The 22,981-nt window shown below is 43.6% G+C and overlaps 1 protein-coding gene across 1 annotated transcript in view; it reads left to right on the top strand.

Moving 5' to 3' along the window:
- LOC311108656 (monocarboxylate transporter 10-like) overlaps positions 1–22,981 on the top strand; it is a 71,136-nt gene that overhangs the window by 42,001 nt on the left and 6,154 nt on the right. Inside the window, exons 2-3 of the mRNA XM_084151349.1 lie at positions 13,741–13,885; positions 15,636–16,065. Of these exons, the coding sequence (XP_084007475.1) occupies positions 13,741–13,885; positions 15,636–16,065 (575 nt within the window). The remainder of the gene's footprint in view (positions 1–13,740; positions 13,886–15,635; positions 16,066–22,981) is intronic.

The following is a 22,981-nucleotide window of genomic DNA, read 5'->3' as shown; positions in this document are numbered from 1 at the left end:
TATTTGAAATCGTTCAAATAATTTGTGCATTTGCTTTAGTCTTCCTGGAGTGCCAGATTGACTGGGTTTTCACTTTTGCAACTATACTATTGGTTCCATTGCACCAGGCAAGCTCAATCAAGACCAGATAAAATATTAAAAATAAATTCAAATCGTATTTGAACCCAGGTCTGAGGTTGTGAAGTGTACAGTGAGTCCCAGAGGTGGACTGGAGTAGTGGACTGTGGCCCTCCATGGGGTCCGGAGGATTAACCAACCAACCGCTCGAATTATTGGTGTAATTGCCGGCTAGGAGCTCTGGTAATGACATGACTGGGGCTTTTCTCATTACTGCTTGACATCACAGAGAAGCTGGACTGGCGTGGGGATGGGGGTGATGGTAGGGGGTAGTGCCAACTAAGCACTGAGCAGGAGAGAATGGAGCAGCTGGCAGCCTGAGCCGAGTGTCATAACTGGTGAAACACCAAAGTGCTCAGGTAGAACTGGACAATATTAGCCCTACTACAAATGGATACTGGTGGGCTGAAAAGGGCTGATCAGTTTAGTTCTGTAATGTCTTTCAGATAGTTCTCTCTGTCAGTGGCCGTTTGTGGGGACTGGGAAAGACTAGTCTCTGGTCATTGTCAAACCCTAAGAGCCTACTGGTTCCTTGGCAACAACTGCACAGATTTGGACTGCTGTGGTACTATTGGTCAGTGGTCATCATGAGAATGAATCTGAGATAATTGTTTTTTAACAGGCTGAATCATTGAGATTATTTATTCCGATTCTGACAGGTTTTGAAGACCCACCGCACTGGGCACAAACTAGTTGAATCAACGTTGTTTCAACGTAATTTGTCAACGTGTTGTGATGTGGAATCTACGTGGAAAATACATTTCTATTTGAAGTAGTTGTTTTGAGGGTGAAATTTCAACCACAGGATTATGTCATCATGGTAACCAAATTTCAACATAGACAAATCTTGTATAAAATATGTTGAATTTGTACCTTTTTAAAACAACGTCAGATCTTCGATATTATATCCACTATCAGAAAAAAACCAATAGGCTGGGCAGCACATCCTATTGAAGAATTGATCAGTCTACAGCTACCCTTTGGTCTCCCATTCAGTGTTTTAACCAAGCCCTGCTTAAAGTTTGATTTGATTTAGTCCTATTCTTTAACTTTTTGGTTGAGATGGAGATGTGAATCTAACACATGAATTATTAATTTGTAGACAAACTGGAATTAAAGCCAGACTAAAAGTCAATGGCACAGATGGAACTATCCAAGCAGAAGATACAGTACATCTCCTTGAAATGTTGATATTTGGTTGCGTTGACAATCAAACACAATTCAATATCACTTTTTAAATACAGTAAATAGCCTAAAGTTAAGGCTATTTTACAAGCTAATGTAACATTCAACTTTAAAATGAGTAACACATCCATGGCCACATTTTGAGGTTATTGTAACTATAAATGTCTTGTTATGTAAACATATAAAGCGTGCATGTTCAAGATAGCATGGATAGGTCCTCGCAGGTCAGTAGAGATCTTCACAATTGCTGTAATCTGAGCAGAATCTCGAACGGCATTGATCACTTGCATGTACTTTTAATGTAATCTCAACTGCAATCCAGGTCATTTGGTTCAGCTATTAGATGACACACAGTGATAACACCTTAATCTGCGGTATAAATTAACAAAACATCTGACATTGTATTCCCATTTGAACTTTGCTGTGCTTTTAAATAGTTGAACGCACAGTGATATACATTTGGGTGACAACTAAACCAAAAATCTTACTTTTTTGGTTGTGCTTTTAGATGAGTGAAAGCATAGAGATAACACATTGGAAATTCAACAAGCTTTTGGCTGTCTTTTTGAGTGGGTGAATATAGTTTGTAATCTCATTGATCAATGTCTCAACCAAATATGACCCAATTATCCACGTTGAAATGACATGGTGTGCCCAGTGCGACATGTCTTCCCATGACTTCTGTATCTTAGAGCATTCAATGCTCTTGTGTGGGCTGAACGTAAACAGAGAGTGTTTAACACCTGATGTAGTTGTTTCAGGATTGTGGCCATTACACCCCAACCCCCCTTGGTGCACATTTAACATCAGGTTCTGGCCTGCTATGTTCAAAGCATGCTTAACATATGGAGCCTTGTGTGTTAAACCCATTAACCCTACTATATTCTACTATCCTTCTCCTGTGTTGGATGCATCTCTTCTCAAGTGCACTTAGCCTCACACCCTATATCCTACTCTGTCTCTCTGTGACACCATAGAGGCTTTATCTGTTATACAGTTACAGTACAGTACAATCTCTGAGTCAGTCTTCCTCAGTGTCAGAGGTGACTGGGTCTAAAATGAGTTAGACAGGCTGATCATAATGCGACTTGGCTGTGCTGGCTGGTGGGGTTGAGGCTGCGTTGCTCTGGCGCAGGGCCGGCGCTGTGCTCCATTACTTCCCCCCCGATGGAGCCCTGAGCTGGGCCTGTCCTGAGATGACTGGGCTGCAGCCATGGCTCTCCAGCTCCATGTAGCACAGGCCAGGCTGGGGATGTGTTCGCCCTGCAGGAGGGGTCTGGATTTGGGCCAGTTTGTCAACATGGAGCAGCTTAGCCTATCCCAGATCAAACCCAGGAGCAGCGACAGAGTCCGAGGCCCCATGGTCAGGACCGACTGCTCGGGTTGGCTGCAGAGTTACTGGGCCAGCCAAGCCAAGCAGCTCCTCATAAGGACTAGCCTACTTTTCTCTTTCTAGTTGTTAGCCTATATCACCGACCATGCTCCGAAACCCCTGTGTGTAGTTATGTACACTGAACAAAAATGTAAACGCAACACAATGCCACAGCTGTCTCAAGTTTTGAGGGAGTGTGCAACTGGCATGCTGACTGCAGGAGTGTCCACCAGAGCTGTTTCCAGAGAATTGAATGTTCATTTCTCTACCATTGGAGGCCAACGTTGTTTTAGAGAATTTGGCAGTACGTCCAACTGGCCTCACAACCGCAGACCACGTGCAACCACACCAGCCCAGGACCTCCACATCTGACTTCTTCACCTGCGGGATCATCAGAGGGGGGAGGGCAGGGTTCTGAGGAGTATTTCTGTCAGTAATAAAGCCCTTTTGTGGGGAAAAACTCATTCTGATTGGCTGGGCCTGGCTCCCCAGTGGGTGGACCTGGCTCTCAAGTGTCTGGGCCTTCCAGCCCTTCAATGGCTGCGCCCCTGCCCAGTCGTGAAATCCATAGATTAGGGCCTAATGAAATTATTTCAATTGACAGATTTCCTTATATGAACTGTAACTCAGCAAAATCTTTGAAATTGTAGCATGTTGCGTTTTATATTTGTGTTCAGCATAATATAATGAACAAAAATATTTGGGTCTTTTTAGTGTCTACAAAGCTGGTGTAATTGAGGCTGCTATATGCAGTTGTGTGCTAGCAGGTCACAACCTACTTTATTGTAATCTTTCTAGGGAAAGTAAAACCATGTAATTTTTACATTTACGTCATTTAGCAGACGCTCTTATCCAGAGCGACTTACAAATTGGTGCATTCAATTTATGATAGGCAGTGGGACAACCACATTTTTTTTATGGGGGGGGGGGGATTACTTTTATACTATTCCAGGTATTCCTTAAAGAGATAGGGTTTCAAGTGTCTCCGGAAGGTGGTCAGTGACTCCGCTGTCCTGGCGTCGTGGGGGAGCTTGTTCCACCATTGGGGTGCCAGAGCAGCGAATAGCTTTGACTGGGCTGAGCGGGAACTGTGCTTCCGTAGAGGTAGGGGGGCTAGCAGGCCAGAGGTGGATGAACGTAGTGCCCTCGTTTGGGTGTAGGGTCTGATCAGAGCCTGAAGGTAAGGAGGTGCCGTTCCCCTCACAGCTCCGTAGGCAAGCACCATGGTCTTGTAGTAGATGCGAGCCTCAACTGGAAGCCAGTGGAGTGTGCGGAGGAGCGGGGTGACATGAGAGAACTTGGGAAGGTTGAACACCAGACGGGCTGCAGCGTTCTGGATAAGTTGTAGGGGTTTAATGGCACAGGCAGGGAGCCCAGCCAACAGCGAGTTGCAGTAATCCAGACGGGAGATGACAAGTGCCTGGATTAGGACCTGTGCCGCTTTCTGTGTAAGGTAGGGTCGTACTCTGCAAATGTTTTAGAGCATGAACCTGTAGGATCGGGTCACCGCTTGGATGTTAGCGGAGAATGACAGGGTGTTGTCCAGGGTCACGCCAAGGTTCTTTGCACTCTGGGAGGAGGACACAATGGAGTTGTCAACCGTGATGGCGAGATCATGGAGCGGGCAGTCCTTCCCCGGGAGGAAGAGCAGCTCCGTCTTGCCGAGGTTCAGCTTGAGGTGGTGATCCGACATCCACACTGATATGTCTGCCAGACATGCAGAGATGAGATTCGCCACCTGGTTATCAGAAGGGGGAAAGGAGAAAAGTAATTGTGTGTTGTCTGCGTAGCAATGATAGGAGAGACCATGTGAGGATATGACAGAGCCAAGTGACTTGGTGTATAGAGAGAATAGGAGAGGGCCTAGAACTGAGCCCTGGGGGACATCAGTGGTGAGAGCACGTGGTGCGGAGACAGATTTTTGCCACGCCACCTGGTAGGAGCGACCTGTCAGGTAGGACGCAATCCAAGAGTGCGCAGCGCCGGAGATGCCCAATTCAGAGAGGGTGGGGAGGAGGATCTGATGGTTCACAGTATCAAAGGCAGCAGATAGGACTAGAAGGATAAGAGCAGAGGAGAGATAGGTAGCTTTAGCAGTGCGGAGAGCCTCCGTGACACAGAGAAGAGCAGTCTCAGTTGAATGACCAGTCTTGAAACCTGACTGGTTTGGATCAAGAAGGTCATTATGAGAGAGATGGCAGGAGAGTTGGCTAGAGACTGCATGCTCAAGAGTTTTGGAGAGAAAAGAAAGAAGGGATACTGGTCTGTAGTTGTTGACATCGGAGGGATCGAGTGTAGGTTTTTTGAGGAGGGGTGCAACTCTCGCTCTCTTGAAGACGGAAGGGACATGGCCAGCGGTCAAGGATGAGTTGATGAGCGAGGTGAGGTAAGGGAGAAGGTCTCCGGAAATGGTCTGGAGAAGAGAGGAGGGGATAGGGTCAAGCGGGCAGGTTGTTGGGCGGCCGGCCGTCACAAGTCGCAAGATTTCATCTGGAGAGAGAGGGGAGAAAGAAGTCAAAGCATAGGGTAGGGCAGTGTGAGCAGGATCAGCTGTGTCATTTGACTTAATAAATGAGGATCGGATGTCGTCAACCTTCTTTTCAAAATGGTTGACGAAGTCATTCACAGAGAGGGAGGAGGGAGGGGTAATGATAGCTCATTTTCTTTCTGTAAATGTTACGTCATTTATTGTGACCCACTTCTACCAGTAGTAGTGAAGTTTCAGAAATTCATTTGATGAGTAAAATACATTTAAGATTTCAAGGAAATATCTACTCTGATCAACAGGGTGTGATGTCAGGGTGTGATTTGCCTGCTCTTAATAGTGCATTTAAAGCATATGTTGGTCATTACCTAGTCCAGTGTATTCTGTGTGAAGTGATGTGACTCGTCAGCGAGCGAGGCTGCATGGTATTATTAATCTTCTCCCAGGCAGACAGGCAGGGGAGGCCCAGACTGAGACTGAGGAGCAGGCCTGAGCATGCCTACCTGCAGCCTCCAGTCGCTAAATGGCTCTAATGAGTTACTGAGCTGAGCTCCACATGAAGACAGATCACATGCACCCCCTAACCCCTCACCCCTGCCCATACTGGTTAGTGGTTAGATTGGGGAGTAACTGGTCACTCTGCGCTAGGTTACATTTTATATCAGAGGAGTGGTAGTGTAAAGTCATACATGGGAGTCTTGGGGATGGTGTGTCTTTATAGAAAATGAGCATGTTTTTAACTAGCCCGAGGATATGGTGGGGAAACCTCAGTCATTAAATATTCCAACCTGGTCTCAGAGCATTTTGTATTATTCTGTACATAAATCCGGAACATTGTGTTATGTGACGTTTCGTATGGTATGTATTCATTTGTGGATGTCCTTCACCCATTTCGTATGATGTGTTACGAATTATAATTCATATTATATGTTACGAATTTGCAAAAAGTACACTATGTTACGAATTGCAAAATGTATAATATGTTATGAATTCTAGCTAGGAGGCTAACATTAGCTAGCTGGCTAACGTTAGCTAGGTTTGGGGTTAGGGTTAAGGCTAGGAGTTAGGTGAAAGGGTTAAGGTTAGGGGAATGGTTAGCTAAAAGGGTAAGGGGAAGGGCTCGCTAACATGCTAAGTAGTTGCAAAGTAGCTCAACAGTAGTAAGTAGTTGAAAAGTTGCTAATTAGCTAAAATGCTAAAGTTGTCAGTGATGAGATTCAAACTCGCAACCTTTGGGTTGCTAGACGTTCGCATTTTACTCACACCCATTCACCCCGACTAACCACCGTAACCATCTGTCTTATGTAATCATACCAAACGAAACATATCATACTTATTTGAGTGTCCCAGATTTACATTTACTATGTTACGTCTAGTCTATGAGACCAGGCTGAATATTCCAACACACAGGCACACAAACATACCACTGTCTATAGAATTGCCGGCTTAAGATCTGCATGTCATTCCAAAGAGTAGATTTAACAGAACAAATTAAATGTAACCATACTTTAAAGTCATATAATCAATTATACTATTTTGGCCTATAAAGTATTTGCAAAGTCATCAACAGCTATTGTTTCAATTCAACCCACTCCTAGGGTTAAACTAAAAATAGACAATACATATAGGCATAGGGTTTCAAGCTTGGGTTGATTTCAAATGTAATCTTCAAGTGAATCATTAATATGTTAGATTCACGTCTCTATCAACCCAATATCAAAGTTAAAGAATAGGACTAAATCAAATCAAACTTTAAATGCAAAGTTTGATTTGATTTAGTCCTATTCTTTAACACTGAGACCTGGTTTAGATGGAGACGTGAATCCAACATATAAATTATTAATTTGTAGACAAACTGTAGTTAAAGCCAGACTAAGTCATTGGCACAAAAGATGCATCTACATCAAATGTTGATATGTGGTTGTGTTGACAACCAAACACAATTCAATATCACTTTTGCAATACAGTAAATAGCCAAATAACTTGTTGACAAGTTAACAAATTATGTTGGATTCACATCTCCAACTAAACCAAAAATAAAAGTTAAAGAATACGATTAAGCCGGTGGCTCAGATAAAACTATCCAAGCATTAAATATCATTTAAATGTTGATATTTGGTTGCGTTGTCAACCAAACACAATTCAATATTACTTTTGTAATACAGTAAAGTTAAGGCTAGCCTACAAACGAATGTAACAGTATTTATTCAACCTTAAATGAGTAACACATCCATGGCCACATTTTGAGGTTAGCCTACTGTAACTACAGTGTCTTCAGAAAGTATTCATACGCTTTGACTTATTCCACATTTTGTGTGTTACAGCCTGAATTCATTATTTTGTTTTTGCCTATACAATACCCCATAATGACAAAGTGAAAACAAGTTTTTAGACATTTTTGCTAATTTAATTGAAAATGAAATACAAAAATATCTAATTTACATAAGTATTCACACCCCTGAGTCAATACTTTGTAAAAACACCTTTGGCAGTGATTACAGCTTTGAGTCTTCTTGGGTATGTCTGTATCAGCTTTGCACATCTGGGTTTGGGGATTTTCTCCCCTTCTTCCTTGCAGATTTTCTCAAGCTCTGTTAAGTTAGATTTATTTTTATTTTTTATTTAACCTTTATTTAACTAGGCAAGTCAGTTAAGAACAAATTATTATTTACAATGACGGCTTACCCCGGCCAAACCCGGACGACGCTGGGCCAATTGTGCTCCGCCCTATGGGACTCCCAATCACGGCCGGGTTGGGTTGTGATACAGCCTGGAATCGAACCAGGGTCTGTAGTGACGCCTCTAGCACTGAGATGCTGTGCCTTAGACCGCTGCGCCACTCAGCAATCTTCAAGTTTGAATATTTGAAAGCGCAGTGATAGCACATTTAGATGACAACTAAACCCAAAATCTGAAATTGTTTTTCCATTGGAATTTTGTTGTGCTTTTAGATGGTTAAAAGCTTAGTGATAACACATTGGGAATTCAACAAACAAAGGTTGAAATCTCATTGATCAATGTCTCAACGTGGTGTGCCCAGTGGGGACACAAGAACAGTATGTAAGTGAGCTAAGAGTTCCTCTCAGTGTGGGTAGGGTTAGGGTAGCACAGTGTGTGCTGTTGATTTATTAACACTTGGCTCTGCTGGGGAGGAAGGAAGAGGTTCTTATGCGGAGCCTAGTCCTAGAGGTGTGGGGGGAGTTCTCTTCTCTGGCTCTGGGCTGTGGTGTCAGGTGAAGCCTGTCCTGTGTGCTGATAATGTGTGTATCTATTTCAATTTTCCATGTTTCCATGTTGCTAGGCCGTCCAAGCTGTTTCTATTAAGCCTCTTTCCTAGAATGCATTATGAGTGGCTTTTTGTTAGATGAACATTGAAAAGTGGTAGTAGTGGATGTTCTGCATTGCCCTTAGTAGTAACTTTCCATTGACTACGGTGAATAAGGAGCCTAACCCCCAGCTAATGAGCTAAATGTGAGGTGTTTAGTGTATTTACTGAGTTTAGGTTCTACCCACTGGGGGCACACACTGGTTGAATCAATGTTGTTTCCACGTCATTTCAATGAAATTACGTTGAACCAACGTGGAATAAACGTTGAATTGACTTCTGTGCCCAGTGGGTAGCCACGATCTTCCATTAACTAGAACCCTGAGACGTCCTGTTAAGAAACTGTGTGCAGCTAGCTACTGTTGTTAATGTTACTGCTTACTGCCAGGGAAGAGCCTAGAGGGTGGACAGGACAGACAGACGGACTTCCTCACCATGTGAAAAGGACAAACATTTCGTCCTGTTTTCTCGGTCATCCTGGGCTCCGTCACTGAATCACAGAAAAATAGGAAACAAGTAGTGAGACAGACTGATTGCCCTTCTGACAGCACTTGCGTAAGCATAATAACTGCCATGCCAGCTAAATCTATTTTCTTTTTTTCTGCTGTTCGAACCGCTACTCGCAAAATGAATTGTGTAATACTCACATGTAGAAATTATGAAACGCTAACTAGAGCTATAAATGTCTTACAGCAAGAGTGTTCATTGACCCTTAGTTGCATATCTTCCCAGTGAGGTCTTAGTTACCCTGGGCCTGCATCTCCCTCTGAGTGTGAGGGGGTTGTTTCATGGCGTGGGGTGAGGTAGGTCTGGCTGCTGCTGGGGTGACTGGGTTCACCATCCACAGTCTCAGAGCACAATGGAGAGAGAGGTTAGGAAGTGAACAGAGAAGACCTAGACCAGCTCTGCCTGGTCTGTCTGTCAGTGACTGTACACTCTGGGCCTCCGGCACTAGCAGGATGTCACCTGGAAAAGAGGATCGTCCTGATATTACATTTTAAATTTGAAATTCTTCCCTTCGTCTGAACCGTAAATGCTTTTAAATCGAGAAAGCCCAAAGATGAAAACGGGACAGCAATTTCCTGTTGTCTTTTGTGAGATTCTTCTTCCTTTTTGTTCACTTCCATGTATTACATAATGTAGGCTAAAGTGGTATGATGTCTCAGCAAATATGAGAAGACAGAATCTTAGAACATCCATTGAATGTTGAGGAATTTGTTGAGTTGGGACCCGAATACAGACATTTACATGTGGCTTTAACCTGTTTATGACTCCACCCATAGCGTGAGAAACCCAGCAGCATTGCCGTTCTTGACACACTCAAATCAGTGAGCCTGGCACCTGCTACCATAACCCATTCAAAGGCACTTAAATATTTTGTCATGCCCATTCACCCTCTGAATGACACACATACACAATCCATGTCTCAAGGCTTAAAATTCCTTATTTAACCTGTATCCTCCCCTTCATCTACACTGATTTGAAGTGGATTTAACAGGTGACATCATTAAGTGATCATAGCTTTCACCTGGTCAGTCTGTCATGGAAAGAGCAGGTGTTCTTAATGTTTTGTACACTCAGTGTAGGCTATTACTAAATAAGAAAATATGAACAGACTATGTCATGTAGCTTGTAAGTGGAGAATGTTCTGACCTGCTTTTAGAACTAAGTATCTCTAATAAGCCTACTCAGGTTACCTTCTGTGACTCTGCAAACTCCGTTCAATCGTTAATTTCGCAGAGAGGTAGATTCAATTCATTAAGCACATCCTGCAGATATTGCTTTATTACAAACTGAATGATTAGCCTATTATACTATGCCACGCCACTACAAGTCACCAGGCTAGACAGAGTCTTTGACTCTGTGAATGTGACAGAACCAATGTCCTGGCCTTATGTTTCCATCCCTAGGAGTGGCTCTAGCACTGACTTTGTTCACTAGCCCGTTCCCAGCTCTGTTTGTGCAGTCTCGCCCGCTCCTATGGTTGTTGAGTTGGCAAGATGGCACAAACAGGCAGATCTGGGACCAGGCTATCTGCTCCCTGCCTCAACGGAGATCTCCTTAGCAGCTGTTTCATCTTGACAACGTCTGGGGTTATCTGTTCCTCTCTTATAACTGTAGACTGCCACATCTGTTGGTAGTCACCCTTAATGCTTAGGACACTATCAGTCTTGTTTTTGATAGCTCTGAAGGATTTGTTGGGTATACTATATATATATATTAACTTGTGGGGCCTAGTCTTATTTATCATGTTGATATTATAGACACTTACTGATTTTGGCCTGTGATGGATTGTACAAATAGATCAAGCTTGTGATGACAATTTAGAATAATAGAATTAGCCTAGCAGGCAGCCTGGGGAGAAAAGGGATTCCTCAAAGGGAAAAGAAGAGGATAATAAACTGAGAGCCCTGACCCATGCTCTTCCGCTTTGAACACACCGACTGAGTCATTGCGTTTTGGTACACCAGAAGTACATTCATTTCCAATGGAACGCTGCGTTTGCCTTGCAGCATTGCGTTGCAGAGGCAGTTGCAGTGCGTTCTGTGTGGTGCATACATTGGATTTATCGAACATATGCGTCAAACTGTATGCGTAAACGGGTTGACATAAATGGTAGCAGAAGGTGAATGTTGAACTTTTGTTGCACACATATCTAGATGATGCTGCATACTATTTTGCGCAAAGACGCAGTTGGTGTGTTCAAAGCGCTTCCCTGGGTTGAATGGGGGGAAAAAGAACTGAGACCTTTAAGGGCTCAGCACTTTCACTTATGTAAAGCATGGTTTTGTTTCCCCTGTCACATTCCCCAGACTGGTTTATTTCTGTGGGGAAACTAGTTGAAGTAGCAGAAATGATCCCCTCTTGTCTGTGAGTTGTGGTGCCAGTCAGTGTGACTGGGAGTTACCCCTAGCAGTGGCCCAGTCGGTCTTGCTCCAAACATTTGTTATTCACTTGGCAATTATACTTCTTTATAATTTCTCTGGTCAAAGGGCACTGGCTGACTTGCACAATGGCCCTGTGGTGTCAGAGTGTGTGTGCATGTGTGTTCTTTTACTGCCGTTGCTTGTTTTTCCTCTCCCCATCTCATGTTTGCTTATTTCCTATGATAAGAATAAAGGCCGGAAACAATATTTATTCAGCTCCATGCTGTGTTTATTTAGGTTATTCCAAGGAGGGTTCCTAGAGTGAGGGGTGTTAATGGCCATGGCATGGTGGTAGAATAGACTAATGCCTGCTGGGACCCAAATAGAGATCAGACAAGCAGAACAGCCATGGGTCTATAGGTTGGCTACGTCCGGCGGCACTGTTGTTGTTTATCACCTCTATTAGACTGGCTTCTGTTAGTCCCTGTAGTAGTTTACCTGCACACTAAACAAGAGAAATAAGCACATTCTTGGCAGAAAACCAAGAGTGTCTTCTGTTTTGAAGTATATTTGATCTAGGCGGTATTCTGGCCAGGTAATGTCATAATTCATAAAGGACTGATAACACAGGCCTATATCATAGTTTTTTAAATTTTGTAATGAAGAGCTGTAAGGGTTATTTTTATCTATCTGTTAGGAGGACATTGTCTGTAGAGCTTCCTCTTCCCTCAGTCTCTTCCTGCCCCTCTGTCCTACCTACCAGTGCTCTTCAATACTGGTCTGGGAGGTGCTACATGTTTAGATCAAGCCTTTAGAAAAACCTGTCTATAGCCAAAAGGCATTGTAGTTTACTGTACTATACACTGAGTATATAAAACATTAAGAACATCTGCTTTTTCCATGACATAGACTGACCAGGTGAATCCAGGTGAAAGCTATGATCCCTTATTGATGTCACTTGATAAATCCACTTCAATCAGTGTAGATGAAGATGGGGAGATGTTCCTAATGTTTGATATACTCAGTGACTCATTGACATTTAGTTCACTCATCATCATACTTTAGGACTGTCATGTGTAGATAAATATAGCAATGGAATAGGATTAGTCAAAGCTTCGACCAGAGGATACGTTTGTGCGTTTGTTTCGTTCAATGATCTGAGGAGTCCCACCTAAAGGCTACTACAAGCTTCACTCTGTCGATCTACATGGGTGAAGTGGGATTTTTGGAGTAGGGGACACCTTTTGGTAACATGCTATCCTCGCCGGTCCCACTCTTATTCACAAGGGGGTGATGGCAAAGTTTTTATTTTTATTTTTATTTTCATTTTGTGAAAGCAAGGAACAGTGGCCTTCCCTTGCTAGTAGTAGCTAGCTAGCTTTAGTCTGGCTAGCTAGCCTTTTTTAGCTTCCCACATCTCCATGTGAAATAATCAGATTTATAATAAAAATATATGCCCTGGCAAATATTCTTATACTTGCCGGTGCAACCTAAAACATTATCCCAGTTCATGCTGCTTGTGTATTAATTCCCATATCAGCTAAGAATAGAACCTCATCATGTTTTGGTCCGGCAGAAAAAAGCACATGGCTAGCTATTTGGCTACATCAGGTTCTACCATTTCACAATAGCCTGTAATCACTAGTTATTACTTCTAAACCAAATACCCTTTTGGGTGGATTCTTGTTGTTTGGTTTACTGTTTGAACAGTCGTTGAGATTATATTTGGTTATCAATGCAAAATAGTCTACTTTGATGAATAGCCTATAGATCAGATCAATGAACCAAGCGACAACACTGCCCCCATAACTGCGGAAGGAATGATACAGGGTGTCGCAATTTTCAGGTAGTAAAAAAGTATGTCGAATGCCAGAGCACGTTACTAGGAGCCGCCCCTTTGTGACGAAAAAACGACACTGCAACACTCTGAATCTTGCATCTGCGTAGAGCTTGTAGTAAGCTTAAATCTGTTAGCCCAGAAACTGACTCCAAAGGCCAATGAAGAAAACTATCTGATGTATGTGTACATAAGCTTATATGCTTAGGTGTGCATTAACCAATATGGCTTGAGCTTTTACTTACTCATACATTTTCTTGTTGACAAGAATTGTTCATAGTAATTCATAAAACCTGTTTTAAATTGTCTAGCGTGGCAGCCGGAAGAGGGGTGCCTCACTACGCCTCATGCTCCAGCAACATTTCCCATGTAACAACAGTAGTATGTGTTATAGAATTAGGTATGTGTGATAGAATTAGGTAATCTAATAGGATCTCTATGGTCTGTGTGAACTGTGAAGTGTTGCTGTTATTGTCTCTGAGCTGTAATGTAATACAGTATGTGCTTTAGGCCTAACTCTCCTATCTCTCTGTGTGTCTCTCTGTCCTGCAGCGTGGGTGGGCTCCCTCTCCATGGGGATGATTTTCTTCTGTTCTCCCATCGTCAGCGTCTTCACAGACCTGCTGGGCTGCAGGGTGACAGCTGTGGGCGGAGCCGCCGTGGGCCTGGTGGGACTGCTGGCCAGCTCTTTTGTCACGTCAGTACTTCTATAGCTACCCTCCTTCATCAACCATTCTGATGTGTTGTGTCGAAAGGCTGTCGGGTGTGAGTGTGGTTGGGACTTCTTTATACAAAAGTCCTCCCTACGTGTGTGTGTGTGTGATAACAAGATAAAGGTCCTACCACAGTTAAGGGTTGGTCTCAGGTCGTCCCTTTCTAATCATCTCATGTGATGGCAAACTACCAAACTCAACCATTAATCTACGTTAATATACACACACACAGCAGTACCCTGACTACTCAGAAATACACTGCACAATAGCTTCTGTTGACACTTCCATCACCTAATATAGTGTTCATTATTGCTTATAAGAAAACAGGACATTTAAAATTTGTAGTGTATTTGCGATTTAAAAAGGCTTCTGAAGTTTCCACTTTGAAATCTGACTTGTTTTTTCCTTACGAAAAATGTATTAACCCCTACAAAATTGTCCATTAATTATAATCCACATAATAAATATTTCCTGTTATTGCTGCAGGATTATTTTCCTGCTGTAGCAAACTGGCTCAAATTAAGATCCTACATCTGCATATCCAGACTCATGATAGTCTAAAATGAGTGAACAAAGATCACCAGCGTACAGTAGAAGTAGTGGTGTAAAGTACTTAAGTAAAAATACTTTAAAGTACTACTTAAGTGGGTTTTTTGGGTATCTGTACTTTACTATTTATATATTTTTTTGACTACTTTTACTTTTACTTCACTACATTCCTAAAGAAAATGTAGTACTTTTTACTCCATACATTTTTCCCTGACACCGAAAAAAACTAGTTACATTTTGAATGCTTAGCAGGACAAGAAAATTGTCCAATTCACACACTTTTATCAAGAGAACATCCCTGGCGGACTCACTAAACACCATGCTTCGTTTGTAAATTATGTCTGAGTGATGGGAGTGTGCCCCTGGCTATCAGTAAAATAAATAAATAAACAAGAATAGTGCCAGCTTTTTCTTAATATAAGGAATTTGAATGATTTATACTTTTACTTTTGATACTTAGTATATTTAAATCCAAATACTTTTAGACTTTTACTCCAGTAGTATTTTACTGGGTGACTTTCACTTTTACTTGAGTCATTTTCTATTAAGGTATCTTTTACTTTTACTTAAGTATGACAATTGGGTACTTTTTCCACCACTGAGTAGAAGTACAGTGAATAACCTGTGTTTTATCTAGGATCAGCCCTGTAGTGGCGTGAGAAGTAAGTAAACATTAGTGCTCTTGTCTTGATGACTGTAGCACTCTTTGAGAGACCTGCCATTAGCTCTAGCCTGGTCTGGCCTAGTCTAGAAGCAGCTCCAGCTCGCCCCTGACCTCCCTCGCTGATCTATTTATCCAGGATTAGCTTTGTGCTAACGGGAACCCTCCTAAAGTCCTACCTGCTGTTGGTTCACAGAGGACTGGGAGGTAAACAAACACACAGGGCTGACATGACTCAGTCAGCATAGTGCACACACCCTGGGAGTGAGGCTGTAACTGGGACCCTCTAGGTGTTGGAAGTTTAACCAAGCCAGCAAGTTCACAGCAGCTCAATCATCTTCACCCTGGTGTTTGGTTTGTTTTCCAAACTAGACTCAAGTGAGTCAGACGTGAGAACTTGTTTAGCTAGCCCCTCTATGGAGTGAAGTTCCTCAAACTTTCTTTTTCATTGTGTGAACTTTAAGCAGCTGTAAACATAAACATGACCTCGCATCCTATCCGGTGTCTCCTCTCTGACCCCACAGGTCCCTGGGTCCCATGTACTTCACCTACGGCATCGTGTTCGCTACGGGCTGTTCCTTCGCCTACCAGCCCAGCCTGGTGATCCTGGGACACTACTTCAAGAAGCGCCTGGGCCTTGTCAACGGCATCGTGACGGCCGGCAGCTCTGCCTTCACCGTCACCCTGCCCTTCCTCTTGTCTGGCCTGCTGGAGAAGGTGGGCCTGCAGAACACCATGAGGGTCCTCAGCATCCTCATGTTCATCCTCATGCTGGCTGGGTTAACCTATACTCCCCTGCTGCCCAAGCCTGTCAACAGCAACAATCCAGGCAGCCGCTTCCCACCCATGAGCAAGGTATTCAATGTCAACATCTGGAAGTCTCTGGGCTACCGGATCTGGGCCTTCGGCATCCCTGCAGCCCTCTACGGATACTTTGTGCCTTACGTTCACCTGGTGAGTGGTTTTGTTTTTCATAGGGTGATCTTTGATGTGTACTGTATGTGTGTGTGTGTGTGTTTGTTTATTTGTGTTCATTACTCAGGTCTCTATGTGTTAAAGGTTACTGACATGTAGAAAAGAGGTAGAAACACATTATAGAGACGTGGCAGTGTGGAACATGTGGGGTTGATTTCACAGGAGGTTGGTGGCACCTTAATTGGGGAGGACGGGCTCGTGGTAATGGCTGGAGCGGAATCGGTGGAATGATGTCAAATACATCAAACACATGGTTTCCATGGTTTCCATGTGGTTGATGCCATTCCATTAGCTCAGTTCCAGACATTATTATGAGCCGTCTTCCCCTCAGCAGTCCCTCCAGCAGACACTAAATCTATTTGATTTAGTGTCCGCTGTCCATCATATTCTTAATATCTCCCTCATAAAACTGTAAGTCGCTCTGGATAAGAGCGTTTGCTAAATGACTAAAATGTCAATGTAAATTATGGGTTTTGGACATTGGCTCTGGGTAACTCAGTTGGCAGTAATCGGGGTCAATAGATCTCCAAAAACACATTAGTCAAGTATTATTAGTGTGAAAGGTGAGGAGAGGGGGAGCCTACACCTGGACTATGCAGTGCTGGGCTAAATACAGTATTTCTGTGTGTGTGAACTTGAGTTACTGTATGGACTCAATGATCTGTATGACTGTTTTTTGAGTTTATTTTGTTTCCTTCCTATGGCACAAGAGTTGCTTTTAAGCACCTCTCCTGACCTTTTGCCTGTTCCAGAAATATTATTCTCAGTTCAACTTTTTTTTGTTGTTATATATATATATATATATATATCTCAACATTTGAAGTGCTGTTAATTTTTTATTTATTTTATTTAAACCTTTATTTAACTAGGCAAGTCAGTTAAGAACAAATTCTTATTTACAATGGCGGCCTACACCGGCCAAACCCGGACGACGCTGAGCCAATTGTGCGCCGCCCTATGGGACTCCCAATCACGGCCGGTTGTGATACAGCCTGGAATCGAACCGGGGGTCTGTAGTGACGCCTCAAGCACTGTGATGCAGTGCCTTAGACCGCTGCGCCACTCAGGAGCCCATAAGCTGGTATGAAATAGGCTTATCAAGCTTAGACACACACATCAATTGTTGTTTTTCTGTCAGCTTATTGAAGATTTTGTTTCTCTTTTAAATGGGTGTACAAATATAGAAAATGCAAGCACTGCTTACATATCATACTGGACTGTTAATCTGTGGTGCCTTTAACACTCTTAGATAACTGATGAATTCTGAACAGTAGCATATCAGGCTTAGCCAATATTATACTGTCCACAGCATATGTCAAAGAGCATGAGACTCCCCAGAACTCAGTTATTCCAGACTGAGTTATCCTCTATCTAAATACAGAATTTTCACTCCATTCCTAACAGTTTCTAAATGTGCTACAAGTTGCTTGGATGCGTACCAGTTACAGTACTTTATAGCAATGCCTTACAGTAGATGCTTTAGTTGTGTGGAGAGTCAGGCTGGGAGGTTTGAACTGGGGAGAGTAAAGATAGTCCAGTTTCAGCCAAGGCAAAGTTACATAAACACAGGTCTTATTATTCCAATGTTGCATATACCATTTATAGGATGGACAAATATGATTTAGGAAGAAAACATCTGAGGAGAGGAGAGGTGTGAGGAGGGGAGAGGAGGGTCTGTCCCAGGGTTCAGTAGGACACTGTTTACTTGGAGGAGATTACTTTGTTTTTGGAGGTAGGTCACTTTCTCCTGGGGAAGGCACTCTGTGTTTTCCTAACACTTCTCCAGTGTCTGCTACACGGCTGGGACACCGCTGGGCCCTGTCAGTGTCCATCCCCAGCCCTATCCCCATCCCCGGGCCCTGTCAGTGTCCATCCCCAGCCCTATCCCCATCCCCGGGCCCTGTCAGTGTCCATCCCCAGCCCTATCCCCATCCCCGGGCCCTGTCAGTGTCCATCCCCAGCCCTATCCCCATCCCCGGGCCCTGTCAGTGTCCATCCCCAGCCCTATCCCCATCCCCGGGCCCTGTCAGTGTCCATCCCCAGCCCTATCCCCATCCCCGGGCCCCAGCCCCTCTGTCACCAGAAACACCAGGAAGACAGGGGAACCCAGGGGTGAAAGGCTGGATTGTTCACCTTACCTTTCAGGAAGGGAAAGCTCACCTTTGTGTGCAGGGACTAACAGAGCCGCTAAGCTTAGTGGGATATGCTAGCTGTTATGTTTTCCCTCCCTCTGCTCTGGTCAAAGTGCTGAGGCCCTTTAGTGCCACGGTTTGTGTGTGTGTGTGTGTGTGTGTGTGTGTGTGTGTGTGTGTGTGTGTGTGTGTGTGTGTGTGCGTGCGTGTCGTACTCGCAGTCACTATTCCCCCTTATCTGAAGCCAAGCCCGTTCTAAAGTCCTGCAGAAGCTTTCCCTCTCACACTATTCCAGATATTTCACATATTGGAGGATTAGATAGTGTATTTCATGTACGACTGTGTTTGTAGAGGTCTGATCAAAGGGAAAGGCATTTCCAGGGACAAGTTTACACAAGTTTACTCTTGTTGTTGCATGTCCAATGTTGAACTGTACAGGTTTTGCAGGATATGGGTGAAGTCCATGCTAGAGTAGCTGCCCATTGGGCAAAAACTGTTCATCTGTGCCCAGTGGGTGTGTACTGTTAAAGGAGGATAGTATAGAGTGGTGGTACCCTGAAGAGTAACGCGTTGCAACTTGCATCCCACTTTTGACACAAACTGTAAAGGAGAGTAGGATGTAAGGACAGATGTTCAATAGGATCTTAATTTGATCACTCTTTTGTTGCTGAGAATTTTATTGCACAGCAGGAAATGCAAACTTTTAGTGTATTCCAGGTTTAAAAAGGCTTCTAAAGTTTATTTTCACTAAAACATTTCTGACTTGATTTGCCGTATCAAAACATGTATCAACCCCTACAATTTTTTAAAAGTGAACTATAATCCACATAATAATCATAATTTCCTGTTGCGCCAGGATTATTTTCCTGCTGTAACAAACTGGCTCAAATTAAGATCATACATCTATGGTAGGCCCCCTATTTGCCAGGGATGCCTCAGAGCTGCCTGGATGATATTGGTGTGCAAAAAAAAAAGGGCAGGCAGCAGAAGATCAGTTAGTGCATGGATTGTATAAGGTACAGTGTCACAGGCAGTGCAGGTTAGCTTTCTCACAGTGCTTCCTAATTACAGTCAATCATGAAACCAGTTTATCAAATTAGAAGGTTTATTCAGCATTTCCATTGATGTTGGATTTGCACCACTGTGTTAGTCACTCTCACCGGTAACGTTTTTAACTCCCACCACTTTGACAACAAACAAACAAACCCATTTAGGTTGTTTTTAATGAAGCAACCAGCTGCTGGGTGCTGGAGAGGGAGTCTGGCGGTGAAAGGGTTATAATAGAGCTCCTGGACAGAATGAGGAGGAGTGTTGTTGTCTGGCTGAGCTGCAGATGGAATTAGTTTAGCAAGAACAGAGCAGATCTGTGGAGCTCTCAATGGCCATGTTTGTGTATGTTGGTTTGAAAGAGTAGTTTGGGTCTGTCTGGGTGTACGTGTGTCTGTGTGTGCATGTGTGTGTTTATGCATTACTTACTGAGACATTCATTTAATGTGTGTGAGTTTGAGAGAGAGAGAGTGGAGAGAGTGTGTCATTGATGATGATGGTTGTGTTTGTTTGTTTGCCTGTGCATGTGTGTCAGAGAGCGTGCGTCAGTGTGCAATGACGCTGTTGTGTTGTTTCTGTGCCTTGGTCGTGCCTTATTGGAGATGGTGTGTGTGTGAGTGGATAGTGGGTATTTATTTAGGGAGGATGTTCCATGTTCCCGACAGGTACACTTAGCAGGTGGTAAGTCAGTTAGCAGTAGGTCACATGGTCAGCCCATGTGCCAGAATACTAAGGAATATCTCGGACAGGGACACAATTAGAGGGTGCGTCCCAAATGGTACCCTATTCCCTATATAGTGCACTACTTTTGACCAGGACCCATAGGGCTCTTGTCAAAGTAGTGCACTACACTATATGGCCAAAAGTATGTGGACAGCTGCCTTTCGAACATCTCATTAATATGGAGTTGGTCCCCCCTTTTGCTGCTATAACATCCTCCACTCTTCTGGGAAGGCTTTCCACTAGATGTTGGAACATTGTTGCGGGGACTTGCTTCCATTCAGCCACGAGCATTAGTGAGGTCGGACACTGATGTTGGGCGATTAGGCCTGGCTCGCAGTCGGCGTTCCAATTCATCCCAAAGGTGTTCGATGGGGTTGAGGTCAGGGCTCTGTGCAGGTCAGTCAAGTTCTTCCACACCGGTATATACAAACCATTTCTGTATGGACCTCGCTTTTGCATGGGGGCATTGTCATGTTGAAACAGGAAAGTGCCTTCCCCCCAAACTGTTGCCACAAAGATGGAAGCACAGAATCATCTAGAATGTCATTGTATACTGTAGGGTTAAGATTTCCCTTCACTGGAACTAAGGGGCCTAGCCCGAACCATGAAAAACAGCCCCAGACCATTATTCCTCCTCCACCAAACTTTACAGTTGGCACTATGCATTCGGGCAGGTAGCGTTCTCCTGGCATCCGCCAAACCCAGATTCGTCCGTCGGACTGCCAGATGGTGAAGCGTGATTCATTACTCCAGAGAACGCGTTTCCACTGCTCCAGAGTCCAATTGGGGCAAGCTTTACACCACTCCAGCTGACACTTGGCATTGCGCATGGTGATCTTAGGCTTGTGTGCGGCTGCTCGGCCATGGAAACCCATTTCATGAAGCTCCCAAGTTTCCACTTCACAATAACAGCACTTACAGTTGACCGGGGCAGCTCTAGCAGGGCAGAAATTTGATGAACTGACCTGTTGGAAAGGTGGCATCCTATAACGGTGCCACGTTGAAAGTCACTGAGCTCTTCAGTACGGGCCATTCTACTGCCAATGTTTGTCTATGGAGATTATTGCATGACTGTGTGCTCAATTTTATACACATGTCAGCAACGGGTGTGGCTGAAATAGTTGAATCCACTAATTTGAAGGGGTGTCCACATACTTTTGTATATATAGTGTATATAGAGAATAGGATGCCATTTGGGACACAATCAGTCAATATCCCCCAAGGTTATGTGGTCGATAGGGAGGGATGATGCCCACTGGCCAGGCTGGTTTAATGAGACTACTAGGCTATACCATGGAGTATAGTATAATATTCGAGGTCTAGGCACAAAAAATAGTAGACATTTGGGCGTCACAAATTCTTATATCCGCTATGAAGGTCACTAGTATGTGGCTGTGCCATCTTCATAGATATCACACACTTCAGACAGTACTCTATTGCTATACGCCGATGAGTTCACAGACTGTCAATCTACCTGACCATATGTCCAGGTAACTGACAAAATAATGGAAACACTTGAGTAAATGAGGGATACAAAGTATATTGAAAGCAGGCGCTTCCACACAAGTGTGGTTCCTTACTTACTTAAGGAATGAACATCCCATCATGCTTAAGGTCATATACAAATGCTGGGCAGGTCATTATTTTGGCTACCATGACTATGCCCCCATAGGATGACAATGCCCCCATCCACAGGGTACGAATGGTTTGATGAGCATGAAAACGATGTAAACCATATGCCATGGAAATCAGTCACCACATCTCAACCCAATTGATCACTGTATTTTTGATTCAGCAATATATTTAGTGCGTAAAGGCTCTCCAAACCAGTTTTTGTATTATTCATAAACACATTCCTAACACTTTTTATTTACCAATGGGTGCTGAAAAGGAGATGAATTTGCATGTGTTTACATGGCTTTCTTTCATTGATCCCTAATATTCTGAACCATTTTCTCCATATATTCTAGTGAGTGCGTCAAATTCTAAGTACATACAGTGGGGAATAAAAGTATTTAGTCAGCCACCAATTGTGCAAGTTCTCCCACTTAAAAAGATGAGAGAGGCCTGTAATTTTCATCATAGGTACACGTCAACTATGAGAGACAAATTGAGAGAAAAAAAATCCAGAAAATCACATTGTAGGATTTTTAATGAATTTATTTGCAAATTATGGTGGAAAATAAGTATTTGGTCACCTACAAACAAGCAAGATTTCTGGCTCTCACAGACCTGTAACTTCTTCTTTAAGAGGCTCCTCTGTCCTCCACTTGTTACCTGTATTAGTGGCACCTGTTTGAACTTGTTATCAGTATAAAAGACACCTGTCCACAACCTCAAACAGTCACACTCCAAACTCCACTATGGCCAAGACCAAAGAGCTGTCAAAGGACACCAGAAACAAAATTGTAGACCTGCACCAGGCTGGGAAGACAGAATCTGCAATAGGTAAGCAGCTTGGTTTGAAGAAATCAACTGTGGGAGCAATTATTAGGAAATGGAAGACATACAAGACCACTGATAATCTCTCTCGATCTGGGGCTCCACGCAAGATCTCACCCCGTGGGGTCAAAATGATCACAAGAACGGTGAGCAAAAATCCCAGAACCACACGGGGGGACCTAGTGAATGACCTGCAGAGAGCTGGGACCAAAGTAACAAAGCCTACCATCAGTAACACACTACGCCGCCAGGGACTCAAATCCTGCAGTGCGAGACGTGTCCCCCTGCTTAAGCCAGTACATGTCCAGGCCCGTCTGAAGTTTGCTAGAGTGCATTTGGATGATCCAGAAGAGGATTGGGAGAATGTCATATGTCATATGGTCAGATGAAACCAAAATAGAACTTGTCGTGTTTGGAGGACAAAGAATGCTGAGTTGCATCCAAAGAACACCATACCTACTGTGAAGCATGGGGGTGGAAACATCATGCTTTGGGGCTGTTTTTCTGCAAAGGGACCAGGACGACTGATCCGTGTAAAGGAAAGAATGAAT

The sequence above is a fragment of the Coregonus lavaretus genome, assembly GCF_964263955.1.
Source record: "Coregonus lavaretus genome assembly, chromosome: 33".
In the NCBI taxonomy this organism is placed as follows: domain Eukaryota; kingdom Metazoa; phylum Chordata; class Actinopteri; order Salmoniformes; family Salmonidae; genus Coregonus; species Coregonus lavaretus.
Note: the sequence above shows the minus strand (reverse complement) of the source record. Positions and strands in the feature narration are given on the sequence as shown.